Source organism: Branchiostoma lanceolatum, chromosome 17, assembly GCF_035083965.1.
Source record: "Branchiostoma lanceolatum isolate klBraLanc5 chromosome 17, klBraLanc5.hap2, whole genome shotgun sequence".
Classification (NCBI taxonomy): Eukaryota; Metazoa; Chordata; class Leptocardii; order Amphioxiformes; family Branchiostomatidae; genus Branchiostoma; species Branchiostoma lanceolatum.
In genome coordinates, this window is record NC_089738.1 from 6,532,702 (window position 1) to 6,552,760 (window position 20,059).

At 41.0% G+C, this 20,059-nt stretch overlaps 2 protein-coding genes across 2 annotated transcripts; both read left to right on the forward strand.

Annotated features, from left to right (window-relative positions):
- The first annotated feature begins 2,606 nt into the window (after nucleotides 1–2,606).
- LOC136422743 (uncharacterized) lies at nucleotides 2,607–8,893 on the forward strand. Its single transcript, XM_066410597.1, has 8 exons — nucleotides 2,607–2,662; nucleotides 3,633–3,852; nucleotides 4,285–4,400; nucleotides 4,817–4,886; nucleotides 5,864–5,980; nucleotides 6,468–6,650; nucleotides 7,257–7,367; nucleotides 7,717–8,893. Exons 2-8 carry the CDS (start codon nucleotides 3,634–3,636, stop codon nucleotides 7,900–7,902), a joined length of 1,002 nt encoding a protein of 333 aa, XP_066266694.1. The 5' UTR covers nucleotides 2,607–2,662; nucleotide 3,633; the 3' UTR covers nucleotides 7,903–8,893.
- Nucleotides 8,894–9,489: 596 nt separating this feature from the next.
- On the forward strand, nucleotides 9,490–18,557 carry LOC136422742 (uncharacterized). Its single transcript, XM_066410596.1, has 8 exons — nucleotides 9,490–9,706; nucleotides 11,532–11,751; nucleotides 12,453–12,574; nucleotides 13,272–13,341; nucleotides 14,713–14,829; nucleotides 15,512–15,694; nucleotides 16,383–16,493; nucleotides 16,978–18,557. Exons 2-8 carry the CDS (start codon nucleotides 11,533–11,535, stop codon nucleotides 17,185–17,187), a joined length of 1,032 nt encoding a protein of 343 aa, XP_066266693.1. The 5' UTR covers nucleotides 9,490–9,706; nucleotide 11,532; the 3' UTR covers nucleotides 17,188–18,557.
- The last annotated feature ends 1,502 nt before the right edge of the window (nucleotides 18,558–20,059 follow it).

Consider the following 20,059-nt stretch of genomic DNA (forward strand, 5'->3'; position numbering starts at 1 on the left):
GTAAAGCAATTCCACCAAGACTGGGAAAAAAGTTCCAGGTACAAGTATACAATAAAATGCACCTAGAATATTAAACACAATTGAAGTGGAAGGTAAGACAATGAAGACAAGAAAACTGGTAGGATGAGCCAGACAACAATAGGACTTTTGTTTGTCACAACAGCTTGATTCTAAACAGATGTCTGACACTCCTTGGGGTTACTGTAGCTGATACTGACGAAATCTTTTAGCAGCTGCTGTTCTGGCAAACCATCCTATCAGTTTTCGGTTTTCTTTGTTTATCCTGCATCTGATACCCCTTCTATCTAGTTTAACAACCTTAGTACATTTTATTGTATACAAACAGGATTTTTGTTAACAAATAATAGATTTTCTTCCAATGTTGATGGAGTTGCTCATAACTGTCCCTATCCTCCAATAGTATGATCCAGCCCACCCACAGCTGGGATTGCCACTGACCCAGGTTTTCCTCAAGAAAATTCAATCAGATGCAAAACCCCATGCATGCCCTTGGGGTCCAAAAAGGGTAGATAGCCAGGGTAGACAGGCCAGGTAGACAGGGCCAGCTTTTTCCGCAAACCCTGAGTGGATAAACCAGTTTCTACCAGTTCTTACCCAGATAAAACTGGTTGGAGTTACGCATTGAGACAGTTTACCGGTTGTGTTATTACAAAAACCTGCTTCTTTGTCTACTAATGTTCTGTGACAACTTTATCTATTTCCTTTTTTTTTTAGAGATGGTTTACAAGTAATCTTCAAGCGGTGTTTGTTTTATAAAGTTATTTTCCCTGCCGCTGGTACGGTTTACCTTTTGACAAGGATTGACGTCATGTCCCAGTATGTGGGTAGTACGCACCGTATGAGACAAAGCCTGATTATTCAGTACACAGAATCTAATTAGGTCACAGCAATTACATTTTATGGATGACATCCTCTGCAAACTACAAATTTAGTGCGCGCTGGCGAAAACAAAACAAGACGGGCAAAAAAACAAGATATCCACATTTTAAAACTTGAATACCATAAAGCATGTAAGAATGATTGAAGCGACAAAACATGGCATTACAACCTACAAGTCTTCTATCCCTGTGTTCAATAAAACTATCACTGATACCAACATTAGAATCATTATGAATTTAGATCCAGGTTTTTATAGCAGAGACAAGGTTTCCCGTATACTGGGCACTGGAGTCTCATGCGGTAGACTGGCTGTGACTAAATAATGCTGGCTCTGCTCACTTCGAAATTACCATTTCTACATGTGCAAATGCCTTTTTACGGCATCTAGAACGTTTTTTTATGTAACTGACAGACGTTTGAAACATATTGCCCCGCTTCAGGTATATTGACCATTGCCAAATTTAAAAAAGAACTAATATTTTTTATTTCAAAATCAGGCGAAAATCAATGCGCGCGCTGATGTCATCCATAAAATTTACTTGCTGTGGCCTTTAAAAAAGGACATGTCTACAGTTATAGTGGTTGGGTTCAACAAGTGGGCGTGGGTATTTGCACGTAATGATTGTGCACTGACGTCACATGCATGATTGTGTTAGAGTTATTTATAGAATTGACTGTGTCTGAATTGGCCTTTGAGCCACTGATAACATTTACCCAGAGCAGGGGAATGGATTCTCTCGGAAGAACTAAAATCCAAGGACAAGGACAGTTTAATCTATATGATATGACATATAAAGACGCACAAAACGCCGCAAAAAAAGACACTGCTCCGACCCCTACATCTGCTTGGAGACTACTCATTTGTAGAGTAGTAACCTCAGAGCTATACAATGACTATTCTCAGAGCTATACAAAACCTCAGAGCTATACAATGACTATTCTCCAAGCATAGGTTTTGGTCTGGTGGGGTAGTAGTGACCGGTTTTTTTTTTACGTTGGCCTCCCTTCAAGGCCGGCCACTACTACCCCACCCGACCAAAACCTCTGCTTGGAGAATATACAATGTCCAGAGCTACTTCTCGCCGCTAGGTGTCGTTGTGGTGAGAAGGGTGAGTGGTCCCGATATGACTACGTCACTACCCCCCCCCCTCATTCTAGTTCATGACTGGCAAATGTTTTCTGCTCCAGTTATAATAGTCCGCCTCTGTATTCGAGCGCGTAGTCCTTTGTGTTTATAACATTGGCCCTTCCAGTCCATTTCAGTTGTTTCTTATTCAAGTTTTCACGCCAGGCTTCTCAGCTTCCCTCTCCGAGTAGTGTCAATAGCAGTGTACCTTCCCGTTCTTTATTAAAGTCCACCTCTTTCCAGTGTTCCTCTGTTAAACAAAGAGCCAAATCTTCTCGTAACGTTAACTTATATACGTTAACAGCTAAAGTATAATACTTTGTCGCCTCTGCGGTTGCAGCTTTTAGATGAGATTCTTGTTGCCTTGTGTATTCTCACTGACGAATACTACCAAGATATTGGAATTAATTTTTTCTCTTGGGAACTACTGTTTATGATATCCACGGGCCACGGTTTCAGGTTAAATACTCTGCACGTATAAAACACCGACGTGACATAACGTTAATCATGTATTCAACAGACGTCACTTATTTATACAATGACTGTGTCATCGGGTGTGCAATCGACCTTTGATCCACAGTCTACAGTCAGCTGTCGACTGAACTTTTGTGACCCAGGTTCGTGGTGCAGAAATCGGTTTGTGCTTTTGTCCTTTTCTATGAGCCGTGTTGATTTTTGTGGTGTATGTACTGACTGTTATATTAGCTTACAATTCTGTGATCAGCATTGAGCTATTACCATGACGATGCACACGACCGTAACATATAACCGAGAGCACAAAAAAAATATACATGTAAAAGAATTGGCCTTGTACGTTTCGTTAAGGGGGGCAAATTCCGACAAGGGTCCAACATCCGACAAGGTAATAAAAGTGTTACTATATAAGGAAGTGAGATATAACGTTACTGTTTTCCTTGTGTTTTTCCCCTTCTTTTTGTGATTTCGGAAGTTAAGTTGAACTTCGTTTTTTCGTCAGAAATAATTATGGAATCGACCACTTTAGTACAGGGGTAAGATTCTAAAACAGTTAATTATTGCAGGGGAGGATAGACCGTAAAATGTGCTGCCTTTTCTTACAAATGTTGCCTTTCTAATTAAATGATGCATGTATGTTGCATCACACAAGCATTGTTAATTAATCTTTTGCGTTCCTCCTAATTTTTGCCTACCATTGTGTCAATTTGCGATCGGTTGTATAGTTACTACGTTATTCATATTCCATAAAACAACTTTCAAATATTTCACAGTCACAGCAAGTGACAGTCGAGACTTACCTTAGGCCACAGCAATTTAATTTGTTGCTTCTCCGATTTTTTCGGCAAAAAAAAAATTATTAAAAAGTTTTTGCAAATAGTCTGGGGTAAAGCTCATTTTATGCAATGCACCCCTTTCTTTGATCAAGTACTATGATTTCAGAAACAAAATTACATTTTCCATTTAATATATGGAATTTTAGTGGCTATTGAGTTTCACAACTGAACAAAAAGTAAATTGGGAATAGTGACGCAATTTTTTTTTTCAAAATGCGAAAAACAGCAGAGGCTATTCCGAGAAGCAACAAAATAAATTGGCGTGGCCTTAGAGGAAATTTGTTGTGATGTTCTAGGATGGATAAGGACTCAGAAGAACATGGGCCCGTCCCCATCCACTGGGACACATCCCCAGAGGACCACGGCCACATCCCCATCATAGACTTCTCCTCCTACAGTCTGCTGAAGGGAGCTGTGGATGAGGATGAGCTGCAGCCGCTCGCCGCACAGCTGGTCCAGGCTTTCTCCACCGTGGGATTTGTTTATCTGCGTAACCATGGGATACCCGCAGCTCTGGTCAGGACAGATTCCTAAGATCTCAAAAATATTTTGGTAGTGATCATTTGGGGCGAAAGTTCAAATTAGCTAATTAGATGCATGACCTGTGATCTCGCGTGATCCCGCAGTCATCCTGTAAGCGTCACCACGGTCTTTAGCTCCTCAAGCAGGTTGCTGTATTTTTTGCATTGCCTACCAAGCCCATTCTTCCTTAATGCCCTGCCTCATATCTATGAGATTATTTATTTGGCAGTTCAGATAATTGTATTGAAACGTTTTGGGCAGTTTGCTGTTTTATTGAATCTCATCAATGACGTATCGAGTATCAAATTCCTATCATTCAGCACTATGGAATTATAGATTATGCAAATGAGGGTTAGATTTAGCAACAAAACACAAGCTGTTCCATTGTTGTTACTATTATGTAAGTACTCTCCCATTGCTCTGTAGGTCTCCAGGACTTTCGAGGCTGCGGACAAGTTCTTCGCTTTACCAGAAGAAGTGAAAACAAAGTTCTCCCGACCAGCAGACAAGAGTCATGGATGGGTCTGCTTGGAGAGAGAACGGTATTTTTTGTTATTTGTAAATCTTCAACATGGTTACTGAGAATCTTTAACCCTTTCCTTTATACATGACCCCAGGCTTAACTTCTGATCATCAGCAAACCAGACAAACCAGCAAACCAAAACATCAAATGGTAAGTAGGCTAATGACTAAAGATATATTTTCATAATTGATATGACTGATTGAGCATTAAGTTTCTAATGCAGTAGATACCTAGAGAGACAATTGACTCCTTACTGAACCAAGTGAAACCCTGCACCAAGAGACCACGTCTAGCGATATAATAGACGTCAAACAAGGACAACAACAACAACAGCAGTAGAACTGTTAAGAAATCCAGCTGCAACACACTTTAATATTTGACATCTACCGCCTGAATGTTTTTGTAAAATCTTCTTCTTGTTTCTATACACTATAGGGTGACTATGGAAAGACCTGGGGACCTGAAAGAAGCATTTAATGTGAGACCTCCACAAGCCACAGAAAAGGTGACTTCCTTCAACAAAACTATCAGTAACATTATTGAATATATGAATATCAATTGCGTTGAGATATTTTGTTGGGGTTTTGGTGATGTACTCTTTATTGACCATCTGTATACATGTATTTTGAAGCTCTCAGGACAGACCATTTTTTGCATGGGACATAAAAACTGGAGTTGTGATTTTTTTAGATATATTTCAGTAGTCAGTTTTTGTTCAGGAAGGCCATGTTGGTTTGATTATATGGATGACATCCGTTCACATAGATCACTGTGTCTGTTTCCCCCCAAAAAACATTAACATTACTGTACTTTGTAAATTGTACAAAGAAGCTTCAGTATGAGCAAAATATAATTGCCATGAATTGCAAAAAGATATTTCGAAAAACAGATGTAAAAGTTGTAGAGCGCCAATTTAGTCAATTTTAAAGTCGAAGAAGATGTGAAAGAACAAAAATGAAGAATCCGTTGTCCAGTATACTCTACATGTGTATAGTCTTCTGTTCATCCTTCCTGATTCGGGATTACGACCCCCACCTGCTCCACTGTCCCTCTGCTAGAGTTGCATCGTACCGTAGTAGTATGCAACACTATGGGCCTCAGTTGTGGAACACATTACCACTCAAACAAAGAACTGCTTTAATTACTTACCAGAACTTTAAGAATGGCAATCCCGGCGGAAATTGAAATCTGAATTGTATGTGACATGGCTTTTATTGATTGATTAATATTGTTACGGTGTACTATGTCGTAGTTGTGTTTTTTATATGTAATATCAGGGATACCTGAAAAACAGGCTTCACAGCCTGAGTTGTATTTGCCCTGTATAAATAAAATGAAATGAAATGAAATGAAATATCAGAATTACAAGGCAACTTTTTTTTCTGTCAATTCACACTCTCGCATCAGTTTTGGGGCTCTTTAGGGGATGCCATCCATATAATTGAATCAGCATGGCCTAACTTTAACCTGCGTTGTCTCTAGCTGTGGCCGACCCAGGAGGTTCCAGAGTTCCAGCAGGCGTCGCTGCAACTGTATGACAAATGTCGTCAGCTCAGTCTCAGAATAATAGAGCTGATGGCCAGGGGACTCAACATTCAGGTCTGTGTGTGTCAATTGTACTGTTATCTTTATCATGCCCTAGCCATTGAATTTGATATGCTTGGATTCAAAAGGATAAAAACAAGAAGGGTACCGGTCATACTACATTTGTAAAGTCGATTCTCTTCTACATATTGATCTGTATCTAGTCTCTTAAGATATGAATTTTCAGAATATCTATGAAACTAGGTTAACAAAATTAGCCAGTCTATTCTTGTGAAGATATCGATCATCTTACAGCCACTTTTACCCGGTCACCAGTCGTTTAACATTAAGTTTGGATCATGTGGATGTGACCAGCATTTAGCAAACAGGCTGCAGTACTCCCTTTTTCTGCTAGGTAGCACTGCAAAACATTGTACAAACAGTCCTCTTTGCTTTTGCTGAAACCTAGTGCATAGGTATAGGTAAATTACAGTAAAAAGGGACAATGCTTTTGAACAATTGGAATGTGCAAGAACGTAATGGCTTTATTTTTTTTGTACAGAATATGCAAGCCCTGCTCTCTATGCACAGTTTGGTGGGAACAGGACCCAACGGGAGCCTGATGCGCCCGTTGCGGTACCCGCCTGTACCTGACCACGTCAAGGAGAGACAGATCAGGTGCGGGGAGCACACCGACTATGGCTCCATCACTCTGCTGTTTCAGGACAACATAGCCGGGCTAGAGGTGTGTGCAATATAGTGGCCACAGTACTGGACCTGCCCCAGAGGTTGGGTTTCCAGAAAAGGTGGGCTAGGCTAGTGGGGTGGGCTACCTTGGCAGGGTACCCTTTCTGGGCCCGGAGGCTATGCATGGGGATATGGCCTCTAATTAAGAATTAATTTTCCTTGAGGAAAACTGGGTCAATGGCAATCAAATGTGAGTGGGCTGGAGGGAAGGCAACAGCTGATCATATTGCTGGGAGGATGGGGGCAGTAAGATTGCATCATGTTCATTTGCTATTTTATGTATATATTTTAGTATCTGTTAAGACCACTTCACTGAAATCAAAGAATACTTCTATTGATTTGAAGGAAAACCAAAAATAAGTCTGCCAATAACAATTGATTTAATAAAAATCACACAACAATTCATCATATAGAGGTTATATCCTGCTTTCTTTACCTTCCTTTGTATCAACCTTTTGTATTGCACAATACAATCAAACATCTGACAGCCAATCACAGACAAAGGCCAACAGCAGTCTGATTGGTCCTAGACTAACCAATGACAACAGTTTGTTTGCAGATATCTGTGCTGTCAACTGATTGGCCCCTATATTGCACAATCCAGGTGCAGAACTGTGAAGGAGAGTATGTCCCTGCCCCTCCCATCCCCAACACTGTGGTGGTCAACATTGGGGACATCATGCAACGCTGGACGGCAGACAAGCTAAAGTCTACGGTATGAAACATTACAATATGTGGCATGCCAAAGACTGGCATTTTGTATACTTGTGAAGCCAAATGGAATGTCCAAACCAAAACAATTTCTACAAAAATTTCTGGTAATCTTGTAGAATGTTAGGTTTTTAGATTCCATATTCCTACAAATAATTTACCACAGAGATGAATTATGGTACGTTTGCATTAATCATGCAAATTAAGGCCATATTTGCATAATTGGTATCTGTCAATGTTTCACCTTCCATAAATTATGGAAAATCTTGAATCATAGATTTTTATCATTCATCATGTAAATTAAGACCTGATCTGCAAAATTTATGGAGTTACTGGTTTTCTGTTCTTTGCAGAGCCATCGAGTTCTCCTGCCAGAAACAGAGGAGGGGAGGAAAAGGGCCCGTCGGTCCATCGCCTTCTTTGCACATCCTAACCAGGATGCTGTGATCACATGCCTGGATGGATCCAACAAGTATCCACCAATCACAGCAGGAGAATACCTAAAACAGAGGCTGACAGCAACATATGATGTTAGCTAATACAAAGGTGTCAATCAAACATGTGACAGCCAATCACAGAAGAAGGCTGACAACAGTCAACAAGGCCAATTGAGTCTGGACTTCTGATTGGTCCCAGACTAACCAATGAAAAAGAGTGTGTGGGCAGGTGTCAGTTCTGTCATCTGATAAGTCCCACACAGCTACAGCCTAATCATAGAATACTACCAACAGAGATCAACATGTATAGTCTCGAGTAGCAATAACCATTTTAAGTAAGCGTTATTGATTAATTTGATTGATTACTCCATAATAAGGTGCCTTTGTGCACGATAGGTAGTGCATAATCACTTCTATTAGTAATACATAACGAGTGCAAACTGACTAGATTGTCCTATTTGAATAATCATTTGATCATGTTGTCATGATTCAATCACAGAACACCAGGAAAACTAGTTTTGTAATATGTTCCTGTATATACAAACTTTGTACAATGATTAAGTTTCCAGGCAGCATCAAAATTGCTATGCAAAAAGAAAACGTCTCAGAAACAGACTATTTTGAAAGATATTTGTGTGGCGTTTTGGTATCTCACTTTAGTTAGTGATTAGACTCTGAACATGCTCTTGCAGTTCTGATGATATCCTCTAGGTACGTGGCTATACATAGAAGACCATAAAGTGCACAGAGCACTTTTCCAGTTTTGCAGAGGCAAATAAAAGTAAAATCTAATTTTCTCCTCGCTTAATTGATTTGGGCATATATTGTTCGTGGTCACTCCTCAATATTTCAGTATTTGTTGTCAAGCAGATATTGGTAGGGTCCAAGATTGTAATTGAAGATTGTAATGTTTTCCGACACATAAGATCAGTGATAGCTCTGAGCTGAGACTAACCAAATTGCATGCTTTTGCAGTTCTGATAAGATCCACTAGGTGGCTACACAAAGGACCATAGAAAGCAACATTCAAGTACATAGAGCACTTTTCCAGTTTTGCAGGGCCAAATAAAAGTTAAATAAACTTTTCACTTAATTTGGGCATGTTCTGATGGTTTACTCCTCAATAATTCTGTGTTTGTTGTCTCCAACTTCCAAGCAGATGTTGGTGGCGTGAAGATCTGATGATTGTGATGTTTTCTGGGTGCTAGGGTGCCCTCCCATGTGCCAGAAATAGCCACGAAACGTTACAATCATCTTCATACCCAACATCTGCTTGACGATTGGTGATTGTGTAAGAAACAGAAACCCGACCCGATGAGGTCGTTCACCTTTGACCTTACTTGGCTAGACTATCTGAACATGGAATTTTCCGGAAGCTTCCTCCTTTTAAATCTTCCTAAACAGATCAACCTCTCCTTTTCGGCTGATGGAAAATAATCTTTAGAACATAAAAACAGAAAATAGATTGAAGGAGGGTAGTTTGAAAGGTACATTTTGAGGGAAAATCATCAAACATTTGTCTGTGTATTTTACAAGGAAATTAATACATAGCAGCAAAACGTGTTTCACAATTTCTATTTTCTTGCGAAAAGAAAGGCTTTACATAACATAAGGTAGAGTTATGATATATAAGTATCATATATAGTTACATTTTTGTAATTTTAAGATGGAGTAAAAGATATCAGATCTCAAAATTAACTTTATTTCTCTGCAAAACTGGAGTTTGTCTCTGGTGCGTTTGTATGCGGTGAAAATGTGACACCGGCAAGACAAGGCATGACTCTTACATGAAACCAGAAAACCTGCACGAAATACCAACAATTCCAGCCTTAAAACAGACGTAAACCCGGCCACGACATTACCAGGCGTCTACTTACAAGTGGGAAAATTATCAGCAGTTTCTATCGTAAGTATGATCTTCCTTTTGTGTGAGATTACGATTGTTTTATAAAGGGGGAAGCCGGCAAGCTAAAAGTAGGCGGGGAGGGTGACTTTACAAAAATTTGTTTTATAACATAAACATGTAAACGTTATAAGAAATAAAGTATATGTGGGGATTTCTCAAGCTTTTACCACTGTTTTATTGCTTTTAGAATCAGTGTGCTTCGTGGCACGGGCTACTACTATAGTAAGTGAAAGTTGATCCACTTCAAGATGACCTAGCTAGTTGTCGTGCATAGTGACCTTTAGCAAACACACGCTAATATTTCGTACACTGTAGTACTGATTGTAATCTGATTATTTTCAACCTTTGATTGTGGTCATAAAGCTGTAATTCGTTTGTATTGCTTACCCGGTAAACCGTCGCATACGGGCGTAACACACCACTGGTTTGTACTGAAGAGTACACTTCTTCAGCGTCCGGGTGATCCCCTGGTGGAATAGCCTACCCGAGACAGTAGTGGTTTCTCCCAGCATAAACTGTTTCAAGGAGAGGCTGGACAGGCTCATGAGGAAACACAAGGCGTACTTTGACTTCCGAGCTCTAGACAACCCCCACAAACTGGAAATGACTGTGACATAAAAGTGAAGAGCGGCCTAAAATGGAACCAGCCGATTCCTACCTGGCCGAAGAAACTCTACTCTACTCTACTCTACTCTAGTACAAGCTGCATATCCGAACAGATTTATTTGATCCAATCACACCGGGAAGGACCCCTAGTCTTTTCGACAAGTGTTGTGGGCCCTTTACATGCTCAAGGCGTGGTTGTCCAAAAAAAAGGACCTCCATTTAGCGTCCTATCCGAGGGACGTCCCTAACCAAAGCTAGGTACTCCCCCTGAGTGAAGTGAGGAAGGTCGTGTAAAGTGCCTTTCCCAAGGGCACAAGATCGATGACATGACAGAATTCGAACCTTGGACCACTTAGTTCTTAGCCAAACACTCTACCGATAATTTCACGGCAGGGCTATAGTCACGTACTGCTACAGTATTGGACAAAATTGTTCGCAGTGGTTTTCAGTTTGCGGTGAAACGGTCGCTGCAAAAACCGTGAACATAAAACCACCGTGAACATTTCTGCATTTACAGTATATCACAGTTGGTAACGCTGTATTAAGGTCAGATCTTAGTGTTATGTTGGTTTACTTGTCATTATAAAGTGTGCACACTGCAATGTTTTTTTTGTATCGTCCATAGTTTGGGGCTTTCTTGCTACCATATTGCACATTGTACAGTATTATTTGATTGCTTTGCTTGCCCATGCTTGTTTTCTCATGTTTATGCATCTTTCTCATGCGGGCGACAGGATACAGTGAAAACGAACATCCCCATCATAGATCTAGAGTTTTCCTCCTACAGTCTGCTGGTCATTATGGTATAGCAGGAAAAACTCCATTATATATATATCAGGGATCTCCCTAAAGAATGGAACAGTACTAGTGGCACTCCTCCATCCTGTTCTAATCCCAGCTCCATCCTGTTGATTTAAAATTTAGGGTATTTCTTCCAATATTTCCCCAGCCAAGCCTGTAATTTTGTTAAGAACTCAAGATTTCATTAATTGTAGACAAGATGCAAAGCTGAAGTTGCAGGAAATGACTTCTATTTGCGTATGGAAAAGGCAAAATGCAACAGTAGCTCTCCTCTTGACCGGTGCGCGCCCCCCTCCAGACCTCCCCCCTCGCGGTACTGACTTATCCTGTGCAATGGCACCCTCCCCCCATCCTGCTCTATATTTCTAGGGAGATCCCTGTATATGTTATATTGTTACTTTTGAATGTTGTTATAAAGGATGGAGATACACACACAACAGAATGGCCACGCCCCCAATCACTGGGATGCTGCCCCAGAGGACCACGGCCACATCCCCATCATAGACTTCTCCTCCTACAGTCTGCTGAAGGGGGCGGTGGATGAGGATGAGCTGCAGCCGCTCGCCACGCAGCTGGTCCAGGCCTTCTCCACCGTGGGATTTGTTTATCTGCGTAACCATGGGATACCCTCAGCTCTGGTAATCCTACGACTTAAGTCTCAATTTTTTAGGTAGAAAGCCAGTTATTATAAACTTCACAGTGAGTAGATTAAATGTTAAACCTAACAGTATAATGTTGATGATTAATTTGTTTTAGAATGTTTAAGACACAAGACCACCTGTAGTGACCTGAGTAATTAGCATATTGACCCAGACAGGATATATAATTTGCATGTCTTCATGTGAACAGGGAGTATGCACATAGAAAGTATAAGTTAGTGATCTTGAATCAGAAGAGCTAATCTTCCACTGGTTGTGATAAAGAAGACAGAGGCTATGTACGGTATTTACAGGTTCATTGTACCGGGGAAATTCCCCTAGATCTTTTCAACAAGTACAATGAACACTTGACCACTGCTTAACGTCCCGTCCTACGGACTGTGACCCTTTCCAGTAGCGTGCATGTCGGGTGAGCAACACAGCTGGGATTTAAACTCCTTGAGACCTCCTCTAATTAGAATGTAACACATAGTATAATGTAGATAAAAGTGTAGAAGCAGGTACAAGTCTGTGAGTATGGGGACGATACTACATCATGTACAGTATGCACCAAAAGATCTGTATTATCCTAGAATATGCCTTATTTATAGTTATTAACACAAGAAAGTTTCTAGTGTATTGTACTTTGATTTTAAGCTATGATCAGATGCAGTATAACTGGTCAACTCTTCCTTTTCAAGGTATCCCAGGCATTTGACTCCTCGAGCAGATTCTTTGAGCTGCCAGAAGAGGTGAAGACGAATTATACCTTACCGCTGGAGAAAGCTGTGAGTCATGGATGGCTCCATCTGGAGAGAGAGAGGTACGTTGTACAGGCTATTAGCTAGCGGGGTGTCAGGGCGTCTTCTGGACGAAGAAAACAAAGAAATGAGACCCTCCTTTGGCAGGGTCACCCATAAGATGCCCTGTTTCCCTGGTAATTACATACACTGTACACATGTTCATGTGTTCCCAACACAGATCCTGTCACTGTTGTTTTTTTCCTTATACCAGACATACCCCCCCCCCCCCGCCCCTCCCCATTTTTGGACGCCCTGTCTATAAGTCCTAGCTAAACGCCTGTCGTTTTGTAGCCTGGGTGCCGGACCACCACGCTCCTGGAGCTAATCCTTCAGTCGGGGAAGCAACTCGCGCTGCCGCCACAGATAGCACACAGCCCACTAATTAGCTCTAGCACGATAGAAATTAGAGTTCGGCTGCCAAGAGAGCCCAGTGCCAACTCTATGGCCTACTACTAGGTCCCCGCCCAAAAGGGGGTATCGCATCGCGCAAAAGGTCTGGTATCCAGGCTAGTCATTTTGAGAATCAAATTTGTTTGTTTGAACTTTATTTTTCCATGAGAAGTTGTAAACCTGTTGTAAACCTATCCTAGGACAAGTGTGACTTGGGCCCTCGGTGTTGACTGCTAGTGTTAAAAAAGAATACAGCACAGCAAAGATATTGTGATATTTGTTCTTTACATCATTGTCTGATTGCATGTATGTATCATTTCTGCACAGGGTGTCAACTAAACGGCCACCTGGCATTAAAGAATGCTATGATGTGAGACCACAGGTCGCCACAGAAAAGGTAAATATCATTTTCTAGATTAATGTTCATTTTTAACCATCTTGATGATTTAACCTCCACTATGCTACCAAACCCCACAAGTACTACAATTTTGATGCAAAAAGTCTCGGTAGGAATGGGTCAATGCATAGCCAGTGACAGTAATAAATGATAATTCAATATTTTAGTAAATCAAAAAGAAGTTGTTATGCTTACAGTATGTACAACACTCTTTGCATGATGAAGGATTATGGTTGAAACATAATTTCCACCGCAAAAAATTAACACTTAGCCAATCTTCAGTTAAAGTTTCAACCACCTTCTTCAGCACAAACTGACCCACTCACCTCTAGCTTGACATGTAATTTTATGGGTCACCTTTCCTGAAAAAGGTCAAAGAAAGGAATGAAAGTTTGATGTCTTGAGTGCAATCTTCAATGCCTCTGAGTCCTCGACCAGTTGAGGTTTACACACACCCAGAAGAAGAATTTGTAGTTTTGTAAATCTTGGTCTCATGACATTCTAGTACTATAGTAGACATATAAAGGTAAAGGTAAAGCAGTCATCCTCAATTTAGGTGAAGCATGATGCTTTTTCAAGTAGCTAGTGGTAGACTGGTAGTGCAATGCTGCTTCGCCACGGCTCACATTTTTTTGCCAAGCACACCGGGTCACCCCTACTCTTCTCGATAAGTGTGTTGCGTTCTTTTACGTGCAGAGGTTTGACGCCCAAAAGCTCCCTCATACACGGGGCCGCCGTCTTTACGTCCCCATCCGATAGGACGATGCGTATCTTTTCCAGTCGTGTCCAGGCCCGGGCGCGAACTCGGGCCGCTGGCTCCACGGAATTTGAACCAGATGTGGTGAGAGGCAGAGTGCGCAGACCTCTACACCACGCGGACACGACTTAGACATATAAGGCCTTGTATATTCGATTATATAGATGATAGCTGCACCCCCATCACTTTTTGTCTGTTTCCAAAATAAATGTTTTGGAACCACACTGTAAATTGTACAGAACCGCTGCAAAATAAACAAATGTATGCAGTAAATTGAAAAAAAAAATATTGGAAAATGGATACATATGTGGTAGAATACCAAAGTCAGTTACAAAGTCAAAGATGTGATTTAACAAAAAATGAAGAATCTATTTTGTTCGGTATAAATGTACCATACTACGTGCCATGTTGAGTCATTTGTTCAACCTTCCTGACCACTTAGATTTCATAGTGAAGGCAACTTTTTTTTGTGCCAAACTTTTTATTTTATTTGGATGTTCGCATCGGTTTGGGGGATTCCCAGAGGACGTCATCCATGTAATCAAATCAACACGGCCTGACATAAGAACAATGCTTGATAATTGTTGCCCATTTGCCCATTTTGTTGTCCTCAGATGTGGCCGACCCAGGAGGTTCCAGAGTTCCAGCAGGCATCCCTGCAGCTGTACGACAAATGTCGTCAGCTCAGTCTCAGAATAATAGAGCTGATGGCCAGGGGACTCAACATCAAGGTCTGTGTCGGTCACATCACATCAGTAGTAGTGTGTGTTCGGTTTGGTTGATTTTGTGGGAAGGCACCTTTAGGGAGAGTAAAGCCCCGGTAACACACAGCCGAACATGGCCTCACGACCTTCCCCCAACCATGGTTGGGAGTGGTTCGGGAGCTAGGTTGGCTGTGGTTGACTTGTGTTTGGCACGGTTGGCTGATGTTCGGCCATTGGACAGGAGGTCTGGAATTGGTTGGCTGGTGGTTGGGAGTAAGTCAGTAGTGGTCAGGTTGTGTTTTGGAGTCAAATTTGACTTTGAATCTAAAACTGGTCAGACTGCTCCCGACCTACAATGTACCACCAACCTTGGATAAGTGGATTTAAGAAATGCTGTCTTTTTGCTTCTGATCGCTGGCATTGCCATAAGTGTATAATGAAGGTTTGGATTTTTCTGTTACTGGTACCATTGTAACGTTACTGTCGTTATATTGAAGGACAAAAATCATGCACTCACACACACAAATACACACAGACACACACACACAAGCAAATAAAAGTGCACACACACACAAATTCACATACACACATACACATACATACAGAGTGACACACACAAATACAAGAAAGTTAGTAAATCTTCAAACTATAAGAAACCTTTACTTTATTTTTTCTCAATGTTTATTTTTCCTTTTCCTCTATTCTGTAGGATGTGTCCAACTTCCTGTCCCTGCATGACAAGATAGGAACAGCAGCTAACGGCACCATGATGCGTATCCTACACTACCCACCTCTGCCCGAGCGGGTCAAGCCGGGGCAGATTCGCTGTGGGGAACACACGGACTACGGAGAGATCACCATACTGTTTCAGGACGCTGTGGGAGGGTTGGAGGTAGGGATGTGTACCTAAACGTAACATCAGGTACAGATACAGGTATCGGTTACAGATGTTTAGATAAAAGTCCAAACCTGTACCTGAACTATTTGACAAAGTAATATAATGCTCTTCAATGATGACAGAAACACTACTGAGCTGTAGACAACTTGCTGGTGTTTATGAAACTGGAAACTTTCCAGTTTCCAATGTTATGATCTCAAATAAGAAATGGCCTGATTTCAGTGCCACATTATTTAATTTGTCTTTTCCATTGCTAAATTTCCAGCTTTGCGGAAGGATCTACATGTCTTTATTCACAAATAAGTATATACTTAATTCTTAGATTTGCATAGGTACAGTGCTTGGTACATTGAGATCTGGTATTTTGGATCTGTACCGAAATGATTTTGTGATACTGCACCAGTACAGAGTACCAGTACACATCCCTAGTTGGAGGTACAGAAGTCACTGACCTATGTAATATGTGTGTCAGTCTGTGTGTCTGTGAACATGATAAGTATCTAAAGGTGTATAAATTTTTCATCAACAAAGCCATTTGTCTGGAGCAACCACTTCTCCTCAGAAACGTCTTTCGCTCAGTCCATTTAGTTGTTCCTGAGGCCAGGTTTGACTCATAATACAATGAATCATGTCCTTGGGAGCTGCAACAAAAATCATACATGATTCATTTTTGGATATACAGGTACAGAGTTGTGAGGGAAAGTACGTCCCTGCCCCTCCCATCCCCGACACTGTGGTGGTCAACATAGGGGACCTCATGCAGCGCTGGACAGCAGACAAACTGGCGTCCACGGTAACAAGGCCTTCCATTACTACTTCACCAAGAGTGAAGTCTTGTTTTTGGCCTGTCTGTTTCTGTGTGTGTGCCTGTGTTTCTGTGACTCCCAATTGTACAATTCTCAATATAAGTCTAGGAGTCTCTGCTCTTCCTAGTTTGCTTATTCAGATAATAGAAACATATCACCATTATCTATTTTTACCTCTATGAAAATGGAGGTACACTGTTTTGGGTCTGTGTGATTGTTTGTCTTTGTGTGTGTTCATAGTAACTTGAATATTGAAGAGTGATAAGATGTGAGGCAGAAGATGGTGTAATCGGATACTAGCAGGATGGGAAGGTTGGCTTAACCCGGGTCCAAAGTTGGTCCCGTGGCTGGCAGGAAAATACATAGACAGAATTAGCAAGAAATTCACAAAAACTTGAATATTTCCGGTATGAGAGCTTTGATTGCAAAAATACAAATAAAGACATTGCCTGAACTTTTCCTTGTCCGTAGATGCATCGAGTACTTCTGCCTGAGACCGAAGAGGGACAGAAGAGTCACCGAAGGTCCATCGCCTTCTTCGTACATCCCAACAAAGACACGACGATCGCGAGTCTGGACGGGTCCAACAAGTACCCGCCAATCAAGGCCGGGGAGTACCTGGACGAGAGGCTAACATCAACATACGGGGGTAGACAGTCTGAGGAAAAAACTGTCAATTAAAAATATACATGAATAACACACCCTCCTTAGCCGACCCGATAGCGCTCGGTACGTTACCTCCCATACCGGCCCTGCTGATTCAAGCTAGTAAAATCGCTTCTGACGACGTCACTGACACTCGCTCATGAATGATTAATGAGCTACCCTTATTTGGCACAAACATCCGTTATTTTGTCCTGAACCCAAAGTAACGATGTAAGACGTAACCTGATTGGTTGATAGCGTGCCAGCGTCCTTTGCGGTTTTGCTCTAGTTGAGCTTGTGCAAACCCTCTGTTTGGCTGAAAGCTGTTTTGGTGGTGACGTCGCCAGAAGCGATTTTACTGGCTGGAATCAGCAGGGCCGGTATGGGAGGTAACGTACCGAGCGATATCAGGTCGGCTCAGGAGGGTGGGATAACAAGGTTCTTTATTCACAACCAAGACATACAATCACAGCAGACGTTTCGGTGACCGCCTGTCACCTTCCTCAGTGCAATTCTGACTGGTACTGCATGCTAGGTGGCGCTGCTTACTATGCGGTCCCAAATGTAAAGTATTGTCATATATAGAAGAATTATTATTGTCACATATACAAAAGTTGCTCTAAGGAAGGTGACAGACAGTTATCAAAATATTGGCTGTGATTTTATGTCTTGCTTGTAAATAAAGTTATCCAGTGAGTGTCCAACCTGATGGAATTATTCACGGATAAAAATATAGGCTGCTAAACAACTTGTAGCAACCCGTGATTCAATGATTGAATTTATCATTCTAGTGTCCTGATTGGATTAGATGTTAACCAATGATGAGGTACAAAATGTATAATAGGGGCTGTTGTAATCTAAATGATAACATAGTTGATTTTGTCACCTTTATGAGGAGAGCAAATTTCATTGCAAAACTATGAATGATGCTGAAGCCTGGCGTGATTGGTCAAATAAGGACCAATCAAAAAAGGACAGTGGATAGTATAAAATAGATTTCAGCTTGCAGCATTCTGATTGGCTAGGCACAATGTATAGCAACAGGTCACTGTAATATAATAGCACACAATGTGATCACTGCTTTCTGATTGGTCGATCACCAGCCAATCATGTAAGTCATGAATTTTTGTTTGTGATCACTCCTCATGCCAATACTTTTCGATGTTTCCCTTTTGTGTATGATCTGGGTGGATTGTTCATTGGATATTCTGGTGTATTCTTATTGTGTTGTTATTATAAAAAATACATGTACATAGAAAGCAAAAAATATGCGAGAGATTATCCAAAGGTAACAGAAGGTTGTTGTTTTGTTCTGCTATGAAGTTTTTATACATTGTACCAAGAATACCTCCATATATGGCACAACAACTTCTGCACATCTCATTAAAGATCTACATGGGTGGTGAGTGTGTGAGTTTGTCATTTCATTAAAAAAGTGTAATTTTGAAGTCTTATCACAGATTGCAAAAGTGTATCATTAAAATGAATTGATAAGAAATTGAAGTATGGTTACACATAAGGAAGTTAGCTTGCAGGATAGCCAAGAAATAAAGTAATGACAACACTGGCTTTCGATTTAGTTTGAGACATTGGCTAGCAGTTATATGTACTGTTCTATAGAGCCACAGCCTATGCTGGTTACTACAACAAGTCGACGCAAAAATCCCAAGTCATATTTCTAGACACACAACTACCAAGGCTAATGTGGGGAAGACATCGGGAATTTAGATACATTTAGACACTCTGACACAACGTTGACAGGGTTAGTTTGAAAATTTGAACAAGGTTGACTTCCCCAAAACTGAAAGTTGAAGACAGTATTGTCTTGATTATCCAAGGGATCTTATCTGATTGAAACTTCCTTGGATTATACGACTTTTTGATAGATATCTGAGCCATTCTGCATGGTTTGATAATGTTCCTAGGAAAACCAGTACAGAAAAAAGTTGAATTCTCTGACAGTTATTATGGTAATCTGTCCCTGCTATTGTTCTAGGCTGGCAGACAATCTAATCCTTTTCCTTCTTTAGTCACTGACGAAAGATAGCGGATGCTGTCTGAAACGTCTGTTTCAAAATCTTATCCAGTTGCTTGAGTAATCATTTTTGGCTAATCCTTTTACACCCCGACCAATCGAATCACGTGAATCGCATTGAAACTCAGATTCGTATCTGCCATTTCCCGACAAATCGCTTTCTAACTTGCGTTAACGACTACATCTGACTAAACAAACTCGCCGGTGAGATGGTGGAAGGTGTCAGCTTCCAAAAGGCGTTTTCAGATTGACAATTTTGGCACTTTGGAAGTGATTGAATCCGCCCTCGATTTAACTTCTAGTTTCTACTACTTTTCTCTAAACGTTAAATCGCGGGCGGATTCAATTACTTCCAAAGTGCCAAAATTGTAAATCTGAAAACGTCTTTTGGAAGCTGACACCTTCCACCATCTCACTGGCGAGTTTGTTTAGTCAGATGTAGTCGTTAACGCAAGTTAGAAAGCGATTTGTCGGGAAATGGCAGATATGAATCTGAGTTTCAATGCGATTCACGTGATTCGATTGGTCGGGGTGTTTTATGAATTTATGGGGGTCAATCCAGCCCTCAAACTGCTGGGCAGGTCACAGTAGGAGCACTCCCTTTACGACTTGCCCCGGGCAAGGAATCTACTCCTTTAAGATGAAGTATCAACCAGTAGGAATGAATTGTCAAATTTATTATGGTACCACAGGCACTTGGCTCTCATGTAACTTGACATTTCATAATAGGAAAGTCTCACAAATTTAAAACAACAATCAGTTGCACCGTCGAAAATCACATTACATTGTCTACCTCACTAAAGGCCAAGCTGTCACGAATATTTATTGCCATACAGGTCAGAGGTGACTCAAAATAAGCTCTAAAGCGACCAG